Here is a 25,714-nt window from a genome sequence, read left to right on the forward strand (position 1 = left end):
AAAAATCACCGTCGGCCCAACCGGTACAAAATGTTGTTACGTATCGACCACTGATATGCGCCTGAATAGTAATATTTAAAATGTAAACAAGTCAAAGCATGGCGAAGTAAACAGTAACCGGCACGTTTTAGAGTGTTGAAAATGGAGAAAGCTCAGGTGATATTAAGATATTTATATTAGTTTAAGTTCACGGTTTCATCTCAATAAGAATCACTATATTCATATGTACATTTTTGTGACAGTTGTACACTGTCAGTGTCACTGGAAGTAAAACGGCAACTCAGTCTCAGTGCAAGTCCCAGAAATTATAGGAGAGTTCTTCGTGATGTCATCGCTTGCCTGTGATTTGGTTTTGGTTGGCAAAAAAATCATTGAGTGGCATGGGGCATCAACTGTAAATCATCATAACTTTTTTCGTTTTTAAAGATAATTGAAGGAGTAATCAAGGGAACCAAGGTTATAGCGGTAATCAAAAGAATGTAATCCAGGGACAAATACCAGACATGGAAAACAGACATACACAACAAAGAACATAAAGTAACTAAAATCATACATACAAAGTACAAAAGTAAATGAGCAACTCGGACTCCACTAAAAACTGGGAGCACGGACCAGGTGCACCGGTAGGGTAAGCGTCCTCTGCTTTTCAAGAAACACCCACCGAGTTGCTCATAAAAAATCAAGTCCGGGGTAGACAAACGAGGAAAGGAAAACTATGACCTGTTGAATACATCAGTTTTCATGGTGCTGATGGATACACCATAATGATCCACTAGTTCATGATGATGACCATGAAACTTCTGTAGTGATGACTTCAATCTTGTAGCAACATAACCCTGTTTCAGAAGCATATTTGTTAGAGTTCTAGCATGATACAAAAAGTCTGCGTAGTTTCAGCGGGCTCTGGCATAACATGAGTTGTGATATGAGCACTCCATACACAGGAGCCGAAGGGATGTTGCCACAGATGAAAGGAAAGTTGACAATTCTGAATGAAAAGTCATCATGTTTGTCGTAAAGTTTGGTCAATAGTTTTCCTTTACCATCGATTTCTAAGTGTAGGTCAAGATATGGGGCTGACTTCACAGTGTCTGTAAAATCCTTTATCTCAAGTTCTTTTGGGTAGATGCCATGTATCAAATCCCCGAAATTAGGATTGTTTAAAGATAATATGTCATCTATATAGGGGAAACTGAGATTGAAGGATCTAGCCAAATGATATTCTTTCTTTCTGATCAGATCAGCTATAAAGTCAGCCTCTTAAGAGTGAAGGAATAGGTCAGCAAGTAAAGGAGCACAATTTGTTCCCATTGGAATGCCAACCGTTTGTTGAAAAACACGTCCACCACACTGGACAAATATGTTGTCGATTAAAAATTCCAGCATTTTGTAAACATCTTCCTCTGTATATTTGGAAGTTGATTTGGAATTATTTATTACAAAGTATGAGGAATCTCTACCAAGAACTATATATTTGTATCTAGGTGTACCATCTTTTTTGGAAAAACAACGATGTATAATGTTTTTAAGTCGGGATTTTAACTGAGTATGGGGAATAGAAGTATACAGTGTTGAAAATAATTTTGGTTCCCTAAACTGCCTATAAAACTCTTTTTATCCATGGAATTTTTAAATCAATATTCAGTACTTAGACATGTAATACATGAGATTGATATAAAGAGCCTGAATAAAATTGTTCCAATGATTTGTTAGAGTTGTGTCCCTTACCTTAGGTCTCCATCCTTAAAACATTTCATACAGTATGTTCACCCTATCACAGAAGAAGGCAACTAAACTGAAGAAAAACAAAAGAACTAATTGATGACAAAATTCAACAATCCTGGAAATCTTTTGTAAAAGCAGTTTAAATGAACTTCACATTTGGTTTTCAGCATTTTGAATAAATACATCCGGTTAATGAAATAACAGATTTTTATTGTGAAATGAAAATATTAAATTAACCAACGAATTGCCATTATCAGCTTTTAAGTACAATTTTAATTCAAAATGGATGGTCACTTTGCTTACTTTCTTCATTACAAATGGTTTTCAAGTATTTAACAAAAATTTAGGGTTTTTTGGCTTGATTTCTGATGGGTTAAACTTATTTAATGTAAATGAAAGACTTGAAATATTTTAAAACACATGTTTATCTTATTCACATTTGTGGTGGCTTTCAACATGTCAGATGCTAGTGGTCAGGTGGCATCAAGTCAGAAAATAGCTTGCCAGACAACCTCTAGTACTGCTGGAGTAGGTGCAGTCCCTCTTTAAAAGTCTTTTGGCAAATTTTGACAGCCACCCAAAGTGAAAATTGTGTGAGACATTTTCAGTCAATTAACTTAATCATGATAATTAGCAGTATCGGTTTCTAACTCTGCATGTAGTTTGGCTTTACTTACAGTTTCCGTTTGGGTAATTCAGTATTGACTCTAGTAACATGTTCGATCTGAGTTTGTTCCCAAGGTCCATTCGCCCTTGGAGCCTGTTCCCCCTTCATGTATTTTTAAAAAGATTTTGTTTTACTTGGTACACTTAGAGAAACGGAAATGAAGACAATATTGAAAATGGTTACTCTATTTGAAGGAACATTGGATGCTGCATAAAGAATTGTGGGTTTTAGCAGGGACGTTTATATAAAGTCCCTGCTGCAAGTGAATTATAATCCCTTCATATATTTTAAGTCTTGGTATTTTCCTAAAATTTATTTTTAGACAACAGCATTTTGATTTTGAAGTGTTATGTAAATATCCATGTACATTTTTTGTATATGAAAAAATGTACAATGTACAATGTATAAGTTATAATGTTAAACATATATTTACATTTTGGTTAATTACACGCTACCATACAGTATTCAGCTAATTTTCAATATTCATGGTAAACATAACTGCATAATATTACTTTCAAATTAGACAATGAAAACATACATGTATCTTTTTCTTGTTTCCACTGTTATAAATGGATGAGGTATTCTTACTCAGATCGTAGAATATGTACCTATACTGTAGGGCACACAGTGATATTGGGCGAATACATTCAGGGCAATAAAGTAATAGGGTGATTACGCATACCTGTTAACCTTCTGGATCCTCTGTGAGGAAATTTTTTGACAAATATTTTGTATGTATCACATGTGTATATACAAGTCAGTATATATCTGTATGAAAGTGTTTAATGTTTTATGCAGTTTTAACCAGAAAAAATACAAATACGTATCCCAGAAGTCTGGTAAGAAATATCTCTAAATAAAATAAAAATTACTATCTGGAAACATTTTGTACCAGTCCTGTGAAGTGATTTGCTTCCAGAAATGATAAGTTAAGGGCCTAATCTAAACATCAATGACAAAGAGAAGTTTTAGTAAATTCTGTCTATATAATCTGTTACAAAACTTCTCACTCTCAAAGACAAACGGGAATAGGTACTAGTGTAAAAGGACCTAGATTCTGGTAATTCTCATTTTTGATGTAATGTCACGCTTAAATTTAAATGGTTAATTGAAGGAATTTAAATTGGCAGGTAGCCATTAGGAACTACAAAGTCCATCTGCTGAGATGGAAAAAAAATGAGTGGAGATTGTTTCTTTTGGAATAGAACCTTAGCAAGCACATTATTAGTCGTGGGAATAAATAAAAAATCTATCAGATTCCAGTTGTTTGTTATTGAGGGTGTACATGTATCATGTATTGAGTCTTGATGTACCGGTCTAAGTGTACAAAGTCGGTAGAAAATGAGGTATTCTAATGTGAGCTATGCTGACAATGTAACATGCCTTTGTACTGGTCTAAGTGTACCAAGTTGGTAGAAAATGAGGTATTCTTTTGTGAGCTATGCTGACAATGTAACATGCCTTTGTACTGGTCTAATTGTACGAAGTCTGTAGAAAATGAGGTATTCTAATGTGAGCTATGCTGACAATGTAACATGCCTTTGTATTGGTCTAAGTGTACGAAGTCGGTAGAAAAGGAGGTATTCTTTGCTGACAATGTAACATGCCTTTGTACTGGTCTAAGTTTACGAAGTCGGTAGAAAATGAGGTATTCTTTGCTGACAATGTAACATGCCTTTGTACTGGTCTAAGTGTGCCAAGTCAGTAGAAAATGAGGTATTCTTTGCAGACAATGTAACATGCCTTTGTACTGGTCTATGTGTACCAAGTCGGTAGAAAATAAGGTATTCTTTGCTGACAATGTAACATGCCTTTGTACTGGTCTAAGTTTACGAAGATGGTAGAAAATGAGGTATTCTTTGCTGACAATGTAACATGCCTTTGTACTGATCTAAGTGTACCAAGTCGGTAGAAAATGAGGTATTCTTTGCTGACAATGTAACATGCCTTTGTACTGATCTAAGTGTACCAAGTCGGTAGAAAATGAGGTATTCTTTGCTGACAATGTAACATGCCTTTGTACTGATCTAAGTGTACCAAGTCGGTAGAAAATGAGGTATTCTTTGCTGACAATGTAACATGCCTTTGTACTGGTCTAAGTTTACGAAGTTGGTAGAAAATGAGGTATTCTTTGCTGACAATGTAACATGCCTTTGTACTGGTCTAAGTTTACGAAGTCGGTAGAAAATGAGGTATTCTTTGCTGACAATGTAACATGCCTTTGTACTGGTCTAAGTGTATCGAGTCGGTAGAAAATGAGATATTCTTTGCTGACAATGTAACATGCCTTTGTACTGGTCTAAGTTTACGAAGTCGGTAGAAAAGGAGGTATTCTTTGCTGACAATGTAACATGCCTTTGTACTGGTCTAAGTGTGCAGAGTCGGTAGAAAATAAGGTATTCTTTGCTGACAATGTAACATGCCTTTGTACTGGTCTAAGTTTACGAAGTCGGTAGAAAATGAGGTATTCTTTGCTGACAATGTAACATGCCTTTGTACTGGTCTAAGTGTATCGAGTCGGTAGAAAATGAGATATTCTTTGCTGACAATGTAACATGCCTTTGTACTGGTCTAAGTTTACGAAGTCGGTAGAAAATGAGGTATTCTTTGCTAGCAATGTAACATGCCTTTGTACTGGTCTAATTGTACGAAGTCTGTAGAAAATGAGGTATTCTAATGTGAGCTATGCTGACAATGTAACATGCCTTTGTATTGGTCTAAGTTTACGAAGTCGGTAGAAAAGGAGATATTCTTTGCTGACATTGTAACATGCCTTTGTATTGGTCTAAGTGTACGAAGTCGGTAGAAAATAAGGTATTCTTTGCTGACAATGTAACATGCCTTTGTACTGGTCTAAGTGTGCCGAGTCGGTAGAAAATGAGGTATTCTTTGCTGACAATGTAACATGCCTTTGTACTGGTCTAAGTGTACCAAGTCGGTAGAAAATGAGGTATTCTTTGCTGACAATGTAACATGCCTTTGTACTGGTCTAAGTTTACGAAGTCGGTAGAAAATGAGGTATTCTTTGCTGACAATGTAACATGCCTTTGTACTGATCTAAGTGTGCCAAGTCAGTAGAAAATGAGGTATTCTTTGCAGACAATGTAACATGCCTTTGTACTGGTCTATGTGTACCAAGTCGGTAGAAAATGAGGTATTCTTTGCAGACAATGTAACATGCCTTTGTACTGGTCTAAGTTTACGAAGATGGTAGAAAATGAGGTATTCTTTGCTGACAATGTAACATGCCTTTGTACTGATCTAAGTGTACCAAGTCGGTAGAAAATGAGGTATTCTTTGCTGACAATGTAACATGCCTTTGTACTGGTCTAAGTTTACGAAGTCGGTAGAAAATGAGATATTCTTTGCTGTCAATGTAACATGCCTTTGTACTGATCTAAGTGTGCCAAGTCGGTAGAAAATGAGGTATTCTTTGCTGACAATGTAACATGCCTTTGTACTGGTCTAAGTTTACGAAGTCGGTAGAAAATGAGGTATTCTTTGCTGTCAATGTAACATGCCTTTGTACTGGTCTAAGTGTACCAAGTCGGTAGAAAATGAGGTATTCTTTGCTGTCAATGTAACATGCCTTTGTACTGGTCTAAGTTTACGAAGTCGGTAGAAAATGAGGTTTTCTTTGCAGACAATGTAACATGCCTTTGTACTGATCTAAGTGTGCCAAGTCGGTAGAAAATGAGGTATTCTTTGCTGACAATGTAACATGCCTTTGTACTGGTCTAAGTTTACGAAGTCGGTAGAAAATGAGGTATTCTTTGCTAACAATGTAACATGCCTTTGTACTGATCTAAGTGTGCCAAGTCAGTAGAAAATGAGGTATTCTTTGCAGACAATGTAACATGCCTTTGTACTGGTCTATGTGTACCAAGTCGGTAGAAAATAAGGTATTCTTTGCTGACAATGTAACATGCCTTTGTACTGGTCTAAGTGTACGAAGTCGGTAGAAAAGGAGGTATTCTTTGCTGTCAATGTAACATGCCTTTGTACTGGTCTAAGTTTACGAAGTCGGTAGAAAATGAGGTATTCTTTGCTGACAATGTAACATGCCTTTGTACTGGTCTAAGTGTGCCAAGTCAGTAGAAAATGAGGTATTCTTTGCAGACAATGTAACATGCCTTTGTACTGGTCTATGTGTACCAAGTCGGTAGAAAATGAGGTATTCTTTGCTGACAATGTAACATGCCTTTGTACTGGTCTAAGTTTACGAAGATGGTAGAAAATGAGGTATTCTTTGCTGACAATGTAACATGCCTTTGTACTGATCTAAGTGTACCAAGTCGGTAGAAAATGAGGTATTCTTTGCTGACAATGTAACATGCCTTTGTACTGATCTAAGTGTACCAAGTCGGTAGAAAATGAGGTATTCTTTGCTGACAATGTAACATGCCTTTGTACTGATCTAAGTGTACCAAGTCGGTAGAAAATGAGGTATTCTTTGCTGACAATGTAACATGCCTTTGTACTGGTCTAAGTTTACGAAGTCGGTAGAAAATGAGGTATTCTTTGCTGTCAATGTAACATGCCTTTGTACTGGTCTAAGTTTACGAAGTCGGTAGAAAATGAGGTATTCTTTGCTGACAATGTAACATGCCTTTGTACTGGTCTAAGTTTACGAAGTTGGTAGAAAATGAGGTATTCTTTGCTGACAATGTAACATGCCTTTGTACTGGTCTAAGTGTGCCAAGTCGGTAGAAAATAAGGTATTCTTTGCTGACAATGTAACATGCCTTTGTACTGGTCTAAGTTTACGAAGTCGGTAGAAAATGAGGTATTCTTTGCTGACAATGTAACATGCCTTTGTACTGGTCTAAGTGTGCAGAGTCGGTAGAAAATGAGATATTCTTTGCTGACAATGTAACATGCCTTTGTACTGGTCTAAGTTTACGAAGTCGGTAGAAAATGAGGTATTCTTTGCTGACAATGTAACATGCCTTTGTACTGGTCTAAGTGTATCGAGTCGGTAGAAAATGAGATATTCTTTGCTGACAATGTAACATGCCTTTGTACTGGTCTAAGTTTACGAAGTCGGTAGAAAATGAGGTATTCTTTGCTAGCAATGTAACATGCCTTTGTACTGGTCTAATTGTACGAAGTCTGTAGAAAATGAGGTATTCTAATGTGAGCTATGCTGACAATGTAACATGCCTTTGTATTGGTCTAAGTTTACGAAGTCGGTAGAAAAGGAGATATTCTTTGCTGACATTGTAACATGCCTTTGTATTGGTCTAAGTGTACGAAGTCGGTAGAAAATAAGGTATTCTTTGCTGACAATGTAACATGCCTTTGTACTGGTCTAAGTGTGCCGAGTCGGTAGAAAATGAGGTATTCTTTGCTGACAATGTAACATGCCTTTGTACTGATCTAAGTGTACCAAGTCGGTAGAAAATGAGGTATTCTTTGCTGACAGTGTGACATGCCTTTGTAAAGGTCTAAAATTATGAAGTCGGTAGAAAATGAGGTATTCTTTGCAGACAATGTAACATGCCTTTGTACTGATCTAAGTGTGCCAAGTCGGTAGAAAATGAGGTATTCTTTGCTGACAATGTAACATGCCTTTGTACTGGTCTAAGTTTACGAAGTCGGTAGAAAATGAGGTATTCTTTGCTGACAATGTAACATGCCTTTGTACTGATCTAAGTGTGCCAAGTCAGTAGAAAATGAGGTATTCTTTGCAGACAATGTAACATGCCTTTGTACTGGTCTATGTGTACCAAGTCGGTAGAAAATGAGGTATTCTTTGCAGACAATGTAACATGCCTTTGTACTGGTCTAAGTTTACGAAGATGGTAGAAAATGAGGTATTCTTTGCTGACAATGTAACATGCCTTTGTACTGATCTAAGTGTACCAAGTCGGTAGAAAATGAGGTATTCTTTGCTGACAATGTAACATGCCTTTGTACTGGTCTAAGTTTACGAAGTCGGTAGAAAATGAGATATTCTTTGCTGTCAATGTAACATGCCTTTGTACTGATCTAAGTGTGCCAAGTCGGTAGAAAATGAGGTATTCTTTGCTGACAATGTAACATGCCTTTGTACTGGTCTAAGTTTACGAAGTCGGAAGAAAATGAGGTATTCTTTGCTGACAATGTAACATGCCTTTGTACTGGTCTAAGTGTACCAAGTCGGTAGAAAATGAGGTATTCTTTGCTGTCAATGTAACATGCCTTTGTACTGGTCTAAGTTTACGAAGTCGGTAGAAAATGAGGTTTTCTTTGCAGACAATGTAACATGCCTTTGTACTGATCTAAGTGTGCCAAGTCGGTAGAAAATGAGGTATTCTTTGCTGACAATGTAACATGCCTTTGTACTGGTCTAAGTTTACGAAGTCGGTAGAAAATGAGGTATTCTTTGCTGACAATGTAACATGCCTTTGTACTGATCTAAGTGTGCCAAGTCAGTAGAAAATGAGGTATTCTTTGCAGACAATGTAACATGCCTTTGTACTGGTCTATGTGTACCAAGTCGGTAGAAAATAAGGTATTCTTTGCTGACAATGTAACATGCCTTTGTACTGGTCTAAGTTTACGAAGATGGTAGAAAATGAGGTATTCTTTGCTGACAATGTAACATGCCTTTGTACTGATCTAAGTGTACCAAGTCGGTAGAAAATGAGGTATTCTTTGCTGACAATGTAACATGCCTTTGTACTGGTCTAAGTTTACGAAGTCGGTAGAAAATGAGGTATTCTTTGCTGTCAATGTAACATGCCTTTGTACTGATCTAAGTGTGCCAAGTCGGTAGAAAATGAGGTATTCTTTGCTGACAATGTAACATGCCTTTGTACTGGTCTAAGTTTACGAAGTCGGTAGAAAATGAGGTATTCTTTGCTGACAATGTAACATGCCTTTGTACTGGTCTAAGTGTACCAAGTCGGTAGAAAATGAAGTATTCTTTGCTGACAATGTAACATGCCTTTGTACTTGTCTAAGTTTACGAAGTCGGTAGAAAATGAGGTATTCTTTCCTGGCAATGTAACATGCCTTTGTACTTGTCTAAGTTTACGAAATCGGTAGAAAATGAGGTATTCTTTGCTGACAATGTAACATGCCTTTGTACTGGTCTAAGTGTACCAAGTCGGTAGAAAATGAGGTATTCTTTGCTGACAATGTAACATGCCTTTGTACTGGTCTAAGTGTACCAAGTCGGTAGGAAATGAGGTATTCTTTGCTGACAATGTAACATGCCTTTGTACTGGTCTAAGTGTTTCAAGTCGGTAGAAAATGAGGTATTCTTTGCAGACAATGTAACATGCCTTTTGATTTTGAATTATGTGGTTGTTTATTAATGATGTTTTTTTTTTTAACATTTTAGGAGATTGTTGATAACTTGTATCACTTTAGGGACCATTATTTTGAAAAGTTTTCGCTGGACAAAGCTATTGAAAAAAATGATGATGTTAAACTAGAAATGACAAAGGCTTTAGCAGCGTTAGAAAATTTGAAAGGTAACAAATACGACCTTCATATTCAATTTTTTTGTTGAATTATTCATTCATAAGTATTGTAAACCAATTTGTTTTCCTGAATACCTATTTGAGTAATTAAGGCTGTCAAATCCATTTCTGTGGTTATTTATTTTTATGACAAATACTCTCTCAAACAAGTATTCTATTTTTAGAAGAGATACATGAACTTTAGAGAACATTCAGAGCAATTAAACAGATTCTAAGATTTTTCTTGATGGAGAAATTATCAAAAATAATGTGGTAGTTTACTATAAATGTTTTTAGTTATTTTGTTAAGGTTGCAATTATACATTTATAGATCACTCTCATTCGATTGGTTCAAGTTTGAAAAATAGTGAATTAGTGAATTGTATTTCCTGAGAACTGACTTTTACAACAGAACTGTTGTATCATTCCTGACCTTAGTAGCATGATTACATCAACCATAATTACGTTGTGTATCTTCTCTTATATTTCAGATGAGATAACCAACAAAGCTGTATACCAGATGTTGAGAGGCAGGGCATTAAACATTTCTCCTTCATTTGATTCTCAAGCTGAGGAAGCATTATCTAAAGCTGTCAAATTAGATCCAAAATTAGTGGAAGCATGGAATGAATTAGGAGAAAGTTACTGGAAGAAAGGAGATATTCCTGCAGCTAAAAACTGTTTTGTTGGTGCTCTAGGTCATGTAAGTTTTTTGTTGGTGCTCTAGCCAGTCTAGGACATGTAAGTTTTTTGTTGGTGCTCTAGCCAGTCTAGGACATGTAAGTGTTTTGTTGGTGCTCTGGCCAGTCTAGGACATGTAAGTGTTTTGTTGGTGCTCTGGCCAGTCTAGGACATGTAAGTGTTTTGTTAGTGCTCTAGCCAGTCTAGGGCATGTAAGTGTTTTGTTGGTGCTCTAGATCATGCAAGTTTTTTGTTGGTGCTGTAGGTCATGCAAGTTTTTTGTTGGTGCTCTGGCCAGTCTAAAAGAAGTAACTGTTTTATTGGTGCTCTAGGTCATGTAAGTTTTTGTTGGTGCTCTAGATCATACAAGTTCTTTGTTGGTGCTCTAGATCATACAAGTTTTTTGTTGGTGCTCTAGGTCATGTACATTTGTAAGTCTAGGACATATTATACCAGTAGTTGTGTTTTAAGTTGATCTGTATTAGAATTGCTATTTATAAAGTCTTTGTTGTCTTTCATTCTTAATATCTATTTCTTGGGATTCATTAGAAATAATAGAATAAAGGCAACATTAAAATATGAGATACCACTATCCCTTAGCAAAATTGATCACTTTCATGATTTTCTGATCCTGAAACTACTGTTAACATCTCTTTAGCACTGTTTAAGCACAACTCAAATGTGAGATATACATGTACATGTGCACTTGTTGTTTTTGGAAGATAGTCTGGTGTTTTACCTATCAGATCTAATCATAGTTTAGATACATGTATTACATTCCATGGGAGATAACTCTTTTTTATGTCACTAATATTTTTAGTGACTTCTTGCACTCGTAATTTCAGTACTTAATACTCGCATATGATTTGCATAATATGTAGTAATATGCCTTATAATGCTGCAGATCCTCACTGTGTTTACCGCTATAGTGTCATAGGTCTAGCTTCATATGAGATAAAAATGTACCCTTTATGTATCATACACGTGTGTTCTACGTGTGTTTCTTGCTTGTACGAGAACAGGAAGTTTACATGAAATGATCGGTTAGTGTTGAACATTACCCACTTTACAATACAGGCACTGAGGCTTGTTACAAGACTATATAGGTCATATACATTAGTACGTCCAGATATTTATGAATATTCATTGCCAGCTGTTTAATCTGGTTCATAAACTGGTTCCTTGGTCAATATGATAAGCCACCTAAAGATCGCTACAACGTACCTTTTTAAAAACATATCTTACACATGTCTATGTGAGTTTTTTGCTTGTATTAGAATGGTAGTTTTACATTAAAAGATAAAATGATCGGTTAGCATTGAATTTATGTTATATTACCCAGTTTTCGATTCAAACACAGGAGTTCCTTACAGTTGACTATACAAAGGTCATATATATATATACATATTATCTGGACAACAATATCTGTATATAGCCATTGCCATTTGTTTAATCTTGTTTTGGATGATTGAAAACATTCGGGTCATAAGGCTTACAAAAGAGTATGCAATAATATCAAGATTTTAGCAGTAATCACCGGATTTTAGAGCATATCACTTTTGTACCATTTTGGATGTTGAAAGTAAGCCAAAATCAGTGACAGTGAATATTTGACGATTGGCGACTTTGAAGACTTCAGTCTTTGATTTCCATTTATACCTATTTTTTTACTTTAGGTGAAGAACAAAGTTTCTTTGAGAAATCTTTCAATGGTGTTAAAACAAATAAGTGGTAGTCCATCAGAGAAATTAAAAATGATTGAAGAAAGTGTTGAAAAGGCAAAGGATGGTGTCCAGTTGGATATTCATGATGGTACCTCTTGGTGTATGTAATATCTATAACTAATGTACTTTAATGAATGTCACATTCATTTTAATTGTTGACATTCAATTAATGTGATTATTTGTAAATAAATGGTGCATATAGCCATTAATTTCAGTTTTGACAAGTTAAGTAAATGATATATGACTGTGGATATGGACATTTTTCAGCTTGCTTTCTGACACAATGTTGTCTGCATCACCTATATTGCTTGCTTGATTCTCATGAAAACCTTTTGCAGTATTAGATCTCTGTACAGACTATGGCGATGTGCATATTATCAGGAATTATGGTTTTGTCAATTTATGTAAAACATTGCATGCAAATTTGGTTAGTAATTTAAAATGCAAACCAATTATTATTTGGACAAAAGTGTAGTGATCTCAAAGCAAGTTTTTGCATCAACATATTTACATGCCTTAGTGGGGTATTAGTCCCTTTAAAGACAGTTCTAGTTAATGTCTTGTTTTGCTTTTACATACCTGTACTTAACACTAAATTCTTGTCTTACACAGCACTTTATGAATAATTTGTAATTTTGTATTTTCAGTGGTTCTGGGAAATGCTTATCTATCACTGTTCTTTGCGACTGGGCAAAATTCCAAGTCTCTGAAACAGAGTATGAGTGCATATTCTCAAGCTGTAAGTGTATTTGATATACTGTTAGCATTAATAGGAAGAATTTTAAGTGAGCATGCTCATACACCCCACTCTTTTTAGCTCACCTGGCCGAAAGGCCATGTGATCTATTGCCATCACTGTGTCCTGTCTTGTCGTTTTCTGTAATCTTTTTCAAACATCTTCTCAGAAAGTACTCAATAAATTGTAACTAAACTTTGCATGAATGTTCCTTAGGGTATTTTAAATCCTTGTGTGGAGATTTTTGATCTGGCAAAAAACATGGCCACCATTACTAAAAATATACCATAGGGGTCAAATTGTAGAATTATGCAAGTAACTCAGAAACACTTGGGTTTAGCTAAAATCTTGTAGAGGGTCAAACTGTTCAGCATTATGGGATTGACCTATGCTGAAATTTTTCAGAAAGATCCATTGACAAATGAATGAGTTATGGGTCATGAAAAATATTTTTTCCCCAAATTTTACATTTCCAACTTTGAAAATCTTCTCCTCTGAAACTACTGGATGGATTAAAACAAAACTTTGCATGAATATTATGTAGAATATGTTTAGCAATTTATGCTTGTGGATTGTTTATCTTGTGAAAAACATGGCCACAGTTTCTAAAAATATACCATAGGGGTCAAATTAAAGAATTATTCAAATTACTCAAAAACAGTTGGGTTTAGCTAAAATCTGGTAGGGATTAAAATTGTTCAGCCTGATGGGATTACCTACATGTAAATGTAAGTGAATGCCGAAATTTTCAGTAAGATCTGTTGACAAATGAATGAGTTATGGGTCCTGAAATGGATTTTTTTTTTAAATCTCCTCTTAGACAACTTGTAGGATGGATTGTAACCAAACAGTGCATGAATGGTTGTTAGGATATCCTCAACAATATTTTACCTGTTGAAAACATGTCCACTACTAATAAAAATTGAAAACCAAAGGGATAATCTAATTTACTAGGTGGGAAATTGATGACATGGTGAGACTGACCTATGCTGAAACTTTCATAAAGATCTGTTGCTTAATGTTGAAGTTATTGCCCTTGAAGAGAAAAAAAAATGACAATTAGAGATTTATTTTATAATATGAAAACTGGATGGATAACTAAGATTCTCTGTACTGATTAAATGATTCTTGTAACAATAGTACAGTAAGATCAAGTCCAGCTTTAGAAAGCTATAAAGACTATTTTGACCAGGTGAAAGATTCAGGCTCTCTAGAGCCTCTAGTTTAGCTCATAGGCCATGTGAGCTATTGCCATCACTTGGTGTTTGCATCATTGTTAACAATTTCTTCAAACATCTTGTCCACTGAAACTATTGAATGGATTTGGATGAAATTTAAGATGATTGTTCCTTAGAGTCTCCTGCACAAAATAACTGTTTTGATTTTTGATCAGTTAAAAAACATGGCTATTACTAAAAATACAACATATTGGTCAGACAGCAGATTTTTGCACATGTCTCCTTCACCAAATTCTGATATAGAGTAAAAGTACAAATTTGGGGTGAAAATCTGTTGACCCATGTTGGAGTTATTGCCCTTGAGAGACATAAGAAATATGTTTTTAGCATATTCAGCCAATATCTTGAAAACTATGATAGATATAATGAAACTTTCAATTGATGAAATGATCCTCATGATAAGTCCTACAAAAGTCTTCTGGAATCAAAATTTTTGGACAACTCCTTGTTAGAGTTATTGCTTTTGAAAGGCAAAAAATTAACTAGGTGGATCATTCCAGCTCCTGGGAGCCTCTTGTTGATGTTTTTTGGCTATTTTTATACACCCCTATACTTCAAACAATAACTCAAAAACGTTTTCACCAATTTTAATGAAACTTTAGTTAATTGTTCATATCTATTGACGTTAACTCCCTTTTGATATTTATATATATCAGATTTTTCAATTCCGTGGTATGAATTTTTTTATTTAAAAAAGGGGGATTTTCAGGTTTTTGGACAATAACTCAAAAACACTTTCATTCACTTATGAAACTTTGGTGCATTGTTCATATCTATTGATGTAAGCTCCCTTTTGATTTTCATAAATTTCAGATTTTTTCGTTTCTGTGTTATGAATTTTTATGCTTAAAAAAAAATGGGGATTTTAAAGCTTTCGCACAATAACTCAAAACCACTTTCTTCAACTTTTATGAAACTTTTGTGAATTGTTCATATCTGTTGACGTAAGCTCCCTTTCGATTTTTATAAATTTCAGATTTTTCATTTCCATGTTATGAATTTTTATACTTAAAAAAAAGGGAAATTTTCAAGTTTTGGCACAATTACTCAAAAACACTTTCACTAACTTTTATGAAACTTTGGTGAATTGTTCATATCTATTGAAGTAAGCTCTCTTCCAATTTGTATAAATGTCAAGTTTTACGTTTCTGTGTTATGAAGTTTTACTCTTTTAAAAAAAGCCGGAAACGGCCAAGGAAATTTTATCTGTTGAAAAATTGTTTAAAACAGACCATTTGTTATGATGATCGACTAATAAATATAAATGGTACTTTGTAACCTTGTCAGATAACGGTGTTTTAAACAAGATATAAATGTATGGGTGAAAAATCAAGACAACAAACTTAGTTAAACTTGAGGTAGCCTTGATAGTGCCAAATTTTTTGTGCATTTTTTATTTACTTTTTTTTTTTGGGGGGGGGGGGGACAGTATTTGACAGGGCTCACAGTATTTCATAGTTGATCATATAAATTCATTAAAAGCATGAGGACAAGTCAAAAGGGCAACAGGCGTATCATGGGCTTAAACCACAGCTCTTTAATAATGTTATTTCTTCAAAAATCTTCTCCTATGACACTACTGGACCTATTGGAACCAATTTTGGTATGAATGTTCCTTGGGGTGTTCTACATAGAGCTGATGTTGGAATTTTTTATCTGTCAAAAAGCATGTCCACTGTTACTAAAAATAGAACATAGTGGTCAGACAAGTTTTTTGCATATATCTCCAAAACTGTTAGGTTAAGCCATATTGTATTAATTGCTGAAATGGTCTTCATTATAAGGCTTACAAAAGTCTGCATTTGTTAAAGTTGTCAGGTGACTCCTTGTTAGAGCTATTGCCCTTGAAAGGTGAAAAATGTTTTTTTACAGTTTTCTGCAAATATCTTGAAAACTATGATAGATAGAAAGACACTTTCAGTTGTTGAAATGATTCTTATGATAAGGCCTACAAAAGTGTATGGAGATCCAAGTTGTCGGATAACTCATTTTTAGAGTAATTGCCCTGGAAAGGTGAAAATTGATGTTTTTAGCAGTTTTCTGCCAATGTCTTGAAAACTATAATAGATAGAATGAAACTTTCAATTGATGATATAGTCCTTATGATAAGTCCTAAAGACAACTTCTTTTTAGTGTAATTGCCCTTAAAATGCAAAAATTTAACCAGGTTAGCGATTCAGGCTCCTGGGAGCCTCTTGTTCAATATTGTGATCACTTTCTTGAAGAAACCTATATGTCAAAAAGCCATATATAATTAATATTGAAAAGTTTTCTGGATATTTGTGATAAATGTATTTTATCATTCCTGTATTTAGAGTTGTACTCCATCTTGTGGGAATTTTGGAAACATTAACCTCAAATGTCTTATTTTTCAGGAGAAAGATCCAGTAGCCAAGAACAATCCTGATTTACACTTTAACAGATCTGTTGTAAGTAATTTATTACTTCTTCCCTATTTGTTTGACAATATAGTAGTGGTTTGGACTGAACATTTGTCAGACAAACAAAGCATGGTAGAAAAGAAAGCTCAAGGAAAAATGAGACAGGTTGAATGTTGTCTAAAAATCATATTATTCTACAGCTAGGTACTTTTGATATTTAACTTTGTTTAATTTGACAGTGGTACATGCTAGATTGTTGACTTATATATCTAATATGTCAATAGAGCAAAAGAATCCATAATCACATATGTATAGTATATCTAAGAATGTCTCATTTTGACAGGGGAGATAATTCATAAGCGACTCTGGTCTCACTAACCACTTCCGGGTCAAATGGCCACCCCCCTATGTAGTACCAAAAACACACTGAACCTAGACATATGCATTGTAAGTGCATTATTTGTGTGTATTATGATTAAAAGTAGTCAAAATAAAGCTGAGAATGTGTACTTTAAAATCATATATGTAATTAACTACAAAAGTGTATGAATATTGTTTACATGTGTGTGTGTAATTTGCCTCCATGCTGTCAGTTAGCAGACAGGTAAAAATGTGGATTTTCAGTATTATTTATTCAAGTAAATTTTGTGAAGAAGTTCTACTATGATCGTACCATTAGCATAATGACTTTGGAAGCCTTATTTTCCAAGCTTCGCAACAGTATGCAGCTTTAAGATGTCATTTGTCCTGGGAATTCACAGTGAGACTTTGAAAATTACTTTTTTAACATGTAAAGTAATGGAAACGTTAGAAGTGGTTAGTGAGACCTCTGCCAGGAATTCTTACTCGAGTAGTATTTGCATTTTCAAGCTATATTTTTGTACTTGACACATTAACATTTTATCAACCTCGTCCTGTCAGGCAAGTTGACAAAAATTCTACTTGCCCAAATTAAAATTTAGGTTTTTCTTTAGTAAATAAATGTTGAAAAATAAATAAAATTTGGTTGCCCCTTGGGCAAGTATGATAAGGTTTTACTTGTCCTCAGCAATAGGACAACATTTAACGTCATACCCTGCTTGCTGTGTAAAATGTAAATGGGAGAAATAATACATATGCACATTATATCTGTCACAGTTTACAAGACAATAACTCCTGTTACGATCACATGGTATCAGAAATTTAAAGCTTGTTTACTTTACCTAGCCTGAAAATAATGATCAGTTATAAAATTAATCAATAGAAATTTAACATTAATGATCACAATCGTTAAATTCCATTATTGTAATGATATTACTGATAAGAATCTTATACCTGCACAAAGGAAGACTGGGAAATCTCAGACACCGGAGGGTAAGATTTAATAGTTCTATATTTAACTATTATATCTTACCCAAGGGTGTATGAGATTTCTCAGTCTTGCATGAAAAAAAAAGCTGGTGTTCGATTATTTTTCTCATTTCGAGTTTGTTTTCCGATTAAATGTTTTAATTGAAATTACCAACATTTAACATGTGATTATGACATATCAATGCGCCCAGTAATACATCAAGACCAGGTATAAAATATGGATTGCTTCAAAACATAGACAAGCTACAAGAAATAACCTATCACCAGTTATTCTCTATAAAATTATAATTTTTAAAGACTTTAAACACATTTTGGTGAGATATAGTTGTTCTCGAACTCTTCAAGTGTGCCAATTTTTTGTGGAAAAGCACATGTTCTGTCTCAACCCATGGGTGAGATAAGGAAATCTCCCACAGTTAAAAATAGGAATTTTCTTGACTCTTTAGTGAGAAAAAAGAAACAATTAAAAAAAACATGATTCAGTATCATCTTATCTACAGTTTCTGAAGGAATAAGTTTTGCAAAAAAGTGTTTCACATAAAATACTTCCCCTGACATTACCAATTTGATGAGAATGGTTAATATAGTTTTTATTTCATAAAACTACAAACCTAGGATCTTATTCATAGCCTACAACTTTAAAGAATTTATCTCAGGGCTTGGTCTTCTGGCTCAGGTGGACTATAGCTTTGTGTTCATTGTCTATGGTTGTTTCTTCAAGAAATCTTTTATCATTCAGTGGGCTGTAATCTAGTTTGATCACTAGCATTGTTTGGATATATACTTTTAAATTTATGAACATAACCACCATTTTTGTTTTAAGAACGTATGTAAAACCACTTATTTCAAGTTCTATCAAAAAAAGTGTGATAGAAAAACAAAAGTTGCCTTCTTTCTTTTGCTGGAAGGGCTACAAAAGTGTTCATTTGGTTGAAGTTGTAGGATAACTCCTTAAAGTTATTGTCCTTAAAAGGCAAAAAATGACATGTATCTTGGAAATCAGAATAGAAAGAAAGAATTTGTCAACAATAATATTATGTTTATGATAAGGCTGTTGGGTTGAAATGATCATATAAACTGGGAGCATGGACCAAGTGCAAAAATATGTAATAGGTAAAAATATCTGCTTTTCTAGAAATTCCAACCGAGTTTTCGTTTGACTCCTTGGTAGAATAAATGCCTTTGAAAGGCTTAAAATGACATTTTATCTACCATAATAGACAGGAAAAACTTTCAATATATGAAAAAATATCAAGTGGTGTTAGGATGGGCTCGGTAAATGAAAGATATGTATTTTTTTTCTGCTGGATCAAATAATATGGCCACCAAATTTCTAATTATTCAGTCAGCTATGGTTTCAGACTCTTTAGAGCATCTAGTTTAAATAATAAAAATTTAGGTAGTCATAATCAAATTTTATGATTTTCTGCAGACAATGTCTAATAAGACCCTGATTAATCAAGAATCATTTAGGTATATGTTTCTAGTACTGCAAAGCAATAATTGACTACTTGATTATGTGTTGATTACCATGTTATAAAACAAAAGTAACATCATTAATATATATAATGGAAACAAAGTTTAAGGGGTATTTATGAATGACCCTATTTGTTTCCTATAAAACCCAATAATTGATTATGATAAAGATTTTTTTATGAAGGTTTTAGGTTAGGCATCATGTTGGTAGATGTGCATGTAGGAATTAAGACCAACTATTTAGAAATTGGTAGAATAGTTACATTAAACTATAATTTCAGTCATTCTGTCTTTGGCTAGTTGAGTTTGCTTGACCATAATATGAGATAGACTTTCACACAAGTGTTCACTTTTAAAAGATTAGAAAGTATAATCCATATTTAGTCGTAAAATATGCAATCTAGCTGGGTTTTCTCAAATCTTTGTAGTTCCAATTAAAAGGTGGCCTTCATAATCAACTCCTAAACTAAAGAACTTGGAAACTACCAGCTTTTCTGTTCCAACAATGGTCAAAACCTTTCCGTTGTTGTCTAGGAAGTGAAGATCTTGGTTTGAATAGTCACAAATAATTAAATTGCCCATTCTAATCATTGCAATACCAGGTGGATCTATTGGTTTAACCCCCTGATGACCTGTGTATTTCCATTTAGTAGATAAATCATAGCTAGGACTCTGCCTGAGTTAAGATTGGTTCTATCTATAACAAAAATAGTTTTGTTACTTGAACAAATCTTTCTTCGGTATGTATAAATTGCTTCTTTGTACTCTGCTGACTGTGTTATTTCTCAATTTTCACTTAGAACAACTACTTGTTGATGACTTTTTTTTTGTGAGACTATATAGATCTCCATCTTGTTCTGCTGCTCCTATTACTACTTGGTCCTTTGATAATACATCTAGTGCCAGAGGTATCTGGGACTTGCCTAGCAGTTTCTTGGGGAATGTGAAAATGTTTTTAATTTCACCAGTACTTGTCGTGATTTGAATGGATGGGTCATCTGGTGAAGCCATTAGAATGTGCCCTACGTGTGTGACTGCCAGATCTGTAATCTGTATATCTTTACAGTCTTTGGTTTCATTAACAACTCCTCCTACTTCTAACTGAACTTTCTGTAAGACTGAATTTTAGGAATCATTGATTTAGAGTGATCCATTCTCTCTCCTGTTTATAGAACTGATTTGATTAAGAGCTGTTGTAAATGATTGAAGTAAGCAAACTGGCTCGGTACTTTAAAAATCTACATAGACATTGTTCAAGCATCCATTTGTAATAGTTGTATGATCACTTGCTGTGAATTTCTTGGCAACAGAAGACAGTTCAGTATATGTTAAATTTGTTGATGAAAGATAGCTGTTTATTTCTTTCTCATAGGAAAATATTCTGTTAATGTCATTGGAATTCAGTGATTCTTCTGTTTGGGTTACCTTAATGGTAAGATCACATATCATTTCTTCACACTGGTGACATTTAATGTTAATTTCCTTCTTTTTTTTCAGCAGCTTCATCAAAGTCATTCAAAAGCTTGCTACTGTTTTCAGTGATTTGATCTTTAAGGATATGGTCATGTTCTAAAATCATCTGCTTTTCAACAGAGCAATGTTCTTCATGCACTTTACAAAGGGTGTCCAGTTTGTTGTCCTGCATGTTATAAAATGGCAAAAATTCATTTTTAAATTTATCATAATATTCCACAAGATTTGACCTTTTCTTTGGGAAGACCAAACCACTTGTAACGATCTTGTGTTTTTGATGAAACTGTGCAATACATTCTGGACAAATGAGTTAATCACATGTTTCACAAAAGCTTTATATGAGAATAACATCTTTGTGGGATTTACCGGTAAACCTTTCTATCCATTATCATATGATTTGTGTCTGTCCTATGTACATTCATCAAAGAACACGGATTTACAAGTTTTTACATTATTTTTTACACAGTTAACAAGCACTTGCAATTTGAGCTACCAGTATCTCTTTCCTGTTAAATGAATTGATAGTCATATCAACATGTAATTATTTGCTTTATCTGTAAATAATTAAAGTGTGAAAATAGGATAAGATAGACTGATGTAACTTTCAGGGACCATTTCAAAATGTCTTACTTTAATACGATAAGAAATTGCATTTTAATTTGTAATGTACTAATTTTAACTATTTTTGCTATGGACAAATAAATGCAAACAGAAAGGCATCAAATTAATTGAGTATCAACACTGTGAAACATGAATTATTTTTAAAACAATGATAATTAATACAAACCAATATGTTATTTGACAGAATCTCTGACAATTCATACATGTACATTACAAGAAGATTGTTGTAAGAAACCATCTCAATTTGTTTTATTTTTTGGTAAAGGTACATGTAGGCTATCTTCTCTTGGGTGTTGTCTCTAATATGTCTTAGGATATAGACAGACAGAAAGGGATTTTCTCAAGCTGTCTTACTAGTTTATGGCTCAACTCCTAGGCTATGCTAAGAATTGATAACTAGACAGGGATCGAAAGCTTTTGCAAAAGCTCTTGCGACAAGTGAGTGTCGCTCATAAATTAAGGTCCTCATTCCAAAAGTTATACAGATTTCCCATGGCCTGATTGACTGATATGGTTTGTCCAAATCCAATATACCGTTAACAAATTACCTCAATCTTCTCTTTCACCAAACTTGACCTTCAACAAGCAGCACAGCATGTGTCTTACTACTCACCCTTCCAGAGTACTTGAGTTCATCTCCAGTTTTTAGTGGGTTTTTGTTGTTTGTTTTTTGTGTGTCCTTTGTAGTTGCTTTTTGTTGTATGATGTGTTACACTACCTGTGCACCTGGTCCATGCTCCTAATTTTTAGTGGATCGTCTGAATATAGCTGAAATATTGCTGCTCGGACGTTAAACCCCAACAAACAAACATAGTTTTAAGTGGAGTTTGAGTTGCTCATTTACTTTTGTTACTTTGTATTGTTTTGGTTACATTATATTCTTTGTTGTGTTTTGTTTCTTTGTACATGTTAATTTGGTTATTTCATGTTCTTTGTTATGTGTCTATTTTCCATGTCTAGTCTTTATCCTTGAATTATATTCTTTTGATATCTGTTCCAATCTTTGTCCCTTTGATTACTCTTGTTATCAGGGTTATCCTTTTGATGTTTTGTTTTGTCTACAGATATCCCCCTTGTTTTTGTACCTTTAATATTACTACTTCTTCTTATGCACAGTTTTTAAATTCAAGATGTCTATGTCATAAATTATTTTTAAGTTCATGTCATTGGAATATGTTACCCTTTACCACTTGGTCATAGACATGGTACAGTGAATGCTCTGTTTGTTTGTTAGAATGGAATAGATTTTTTACTGATTCCAGTCAAAGACAGGAGTGTAACTTAGATTTTTTTAAAACTAAATGATGGTATGTTTTAAGTCATTTTTACTTACTCAACGGCTTTTTGAATAAGCCAGATACTAGGTTATCAGAATGACATGTTAATTCTTATGTGTTATGATTACATTTTACAGGCATTTAAATATGAAGAGGATTACCAATCTGCTTTAGAAGGCTTCTCCATGGCATCCAAGTTAGACCCCACATGGCCTGAACCAATAGAACATGAGAAACATCTAATGGCATTCCTTAGTAATGTCTCAGAACTGACACAGTCCAAGGTTGGTGCTTTATTAACTGTATGAAAACTATGAGAAATTTGATTGACTGATGTTAATTCAATTAACATCCAAGGACAGGTATTTTGTGTATGTCTAACAAGAATGATTAATCAATCAGGTAGACTCTGCTTTGTAATAGATATTCACACTGAACCAGGTCTTTTAAATGTACTAACTCACAAAGACAATAGCCTACAGGCAGGCGTGTTACATCAGTCAATCACATTATGTTTCCAAATCAACTATGATAGTTGTCACACTATTTACTACAGGCAGCATGCTTAGTAAAGTATGATGTCATTTGAAAGGCTAAGGTATGACTTAACTAGACCTCCACTCAAGGGTACTATGCTATGAGGGCACTAAAGTTGTTTGATAACATAAAGGCTTTTTCTTAAAGAGGGTTATTTGTATTACATTAATGTATGATTCACTGGTACATGTGCATTTTGTACCTTTATGGATAAAATCTGACAGAAAAAATAGGGAAGAAAACAATGCCAAACATTTCACACTGCTTTCATTCTGCTTTTCTCATTAGAAATTTTTTTTTTTTTTTTTGTTTTTTTTTTCAGGGCAAACAAAAGGACAAGAAAATCAAAACATTGATCCAGAGTTTCCGAGACTCTGATATGGGTCCATATTCTGGTGGAAAATATACAAGTCCAAAAGGCAAATCCATTGACCTTGTAAGGTGCAAATTCTGTGACCTTCAACCTCAAATAAATGAAGAGAAAGTAATAATGGGAAAAGTAGTGTGTACAGTTCAATCCAATGAACCTGTTCCATTGTAAGTCTCTTCTAAGGCTGGACAGCTTCTCAGTTTCTCTGGTTTATGAATTGAAAAAAAGGATGTTATATATTTCCTTTGTACATGTAACAGGAAAAACATAAGATTTGTATTAAGACTTGATCAAGATGAAAGATGTGTTAGGGGACTATTTATAGACCATAGATTGTACATTTTAGATTTTGAAATATAAGTTTTAATATATATATAAAATTAAACCTTGTTATATACCCATTCACACCGTTGTTTCGTCTGTTTAGATAAATAACAGTTTGTTCTTTATTTTAGTTCATTTTGTATGGTGGATGATGATGAGGCATGCCTTCCTGTATCTGTATATAATCTATCTCAAGGAAGTGGGGTCAAAATTGGGGACTCAGTAGCCATCCCTGAACCATATCTACAGAATATCAGTGTCAAACACAAAGATCTGGTAATATATCTAACATCTAAATGTTCTGGAACAAAAAGACCAGGATGAATTAAAAAAAAAAAATGTGTTCCCTGAAAAATGTTTAAATGAGAAATAGAAAAAGTTACATGACATGTGTATTACCTTGCTTATTCAATCGTGGTAAAACTAAACTTCAGCTGTTGTTACTAAATATTAAGTTACAACTGAGTTGACAAAAAAAAAGAAATACCGTTACATAATATTAAATGTTGGTCGAGCTATAATCACTTGCTTTGTCAATATTTTTCCAATGAAAACAATTTAAAAATGGATTTTTTTTAGAAAGATTCTGATAATACATTATAATACATGTATAAGAACAACAGTTTTGAGTGAAATTAGATCTAGAAATGACCATGTCATCAAATTATAAGGTGCTTTTTGCAGATTTTGAGAAAAGCTATAGACACTGCATAGAAAGGAAAAGAAAGAATTAAACCAAAGTTGACTGTTAGTTAAAACAGTTTCAAGGGGCAAACCTACAAAATAACATAAATATAATGATTACAATAAATGATTACTTCATGATGTAGAAGTGATCTATCTGTATTTTGTTTCAGAATTTGGAGTACAAAAGTATAAGAGTGAATTCTCCATTAGTGTTAGTTGTCAATGGGAAGAAGTTAGGAATAGATAAACAGGCTCCTTCTGTGTTATCTGTCAGTGCCATTAGTCAGTGAACATGTCAAGTGCTATTATTATGTTATTTTTGGTTGACAAAAAAAATACTTTTTGTGATAAACCTGTGATAAGTATCTGTTTGAGATAAATATGAATTCTTTAAAAAGAAATCATATTATAATCATAACAGAATCCATCCTATAGTGACCATTCATAATGCTTCATTTAACTCTCATGTTGGAGCAATAAATTCATAATTTATTCATTTTCATCACAGATATTTATATTTAAGATAAGCCCAACATTTTTAGCACATTAATACAATTTTTTTTTCTTTCGCACACTTCACTACTGTCATTTGTAGAATGGACATTTTTGTCCTTTTTTTAAATTTGTATGGTACCCTCTAAAAATTTCACAAATTTATCTTTTCAGTTGTATTCAATGTTTCAGTGACGTCAAGACTATTACATGAACTAACAAAATGGGTTGATACCCACAATTTAGTTATATTTTACATGTATCTCATTAATATCCTACCATTTCTTTCACAATCTAAGAAGTTGATATGTTCTTTGAATTGATTTGAATTCTATTTGTAGTGTTGTTGAAATAAATTATTTTTTTTATTTATGTTTTATTTGTCACAGAAGAAACTGAGGTTTTACCTGCATAGCAAAAGGTATAGCATTAGCATGTCTCCGACCTTCTGCTTTATGTAGTTATTTTATTTAATGCTAAGATTTTCTCCCATTCTAAGTGAGT

General features: G+C 33.9%; 1 protein-coding gene across 2 annotated transcripts; it reads left to right on the top strand.

Annotated features, from left to right (window-relative positions):
* The first annotated feature begins 72 nt into the window (after positions 1-72).
* Positions 73-25,578, top strand: LOC148615569 (tetratricopeptide repeat protein 5-like). 2 transcript variants are annotated; one of them, XM_088581943.1, is made up of 10 exons: positions 73-156; positions 9,723-9,855; positions 10,335-10,546; positions 12,201-12,348; positions 12,896-12,987; positions 16,598-16,651; positions 22,938-23,084; positions 23,660-23,874; positions 24,163-24,307; positions 24,889-25,578. In XM_088581943.1, exons 1-10 carry the CDS (start codon positions 142-144, stop codon positions 25,006-25,008), a joined length of 1,281 nt encoding a protein of 426 aa, XP_088438069.1. In that variant the 5' UTR covers positions 73-141; the 3' UTR covers positions 25,009-25,578. The 2 variants fall into 2 exon arrangements, with proteins under 2 accessions (XP_088438069.1, XP_088438070.1); XM_088581944.1 differs by lacking the exon at positions 9,723-9,855 and having other exon boundaries at positions 85-156.
* The last annotated feature ends 136 nt before the right edge of the window (positions 25,579-25,714 follow it).

The sequence above is a fragment of the Perna viridis genome, chromosome 5, assembly GCF_037379345.1.
Source record: "Perna viridis isolate PV_CMFRI_1.1 ecotype Kerala chromosome 5, ASM3737934v1, whole genome shotgun sequence".
Classification (NCBI taxonomy): Eukaryota; Metazoa; Mollusca; class Bivalvia; order Mytilida; family Mytilidae; genus Perna; species Perna viridis.

Excerpts from the sequence above, each read along its gene's own strand:
- LOC148615569 (XM_088581943.1), top strand. Across the intron at positions 10,547-12,200 it reads TTGTTGGTGCTCTAGGTCAT|GTGAAGAACAAAGTTTCTTT; the intron begins GTAAGTTTTTTG and ends TTTTTACTTTAG. Across the intron at positions 12,988-16,597 it reads TGAGTGCATATTCTCAAGCT|GAGAAAGATCCAGTAGCCAA; the intron begins GTAAGTGTATTT and ends CTTATTTTTCAG.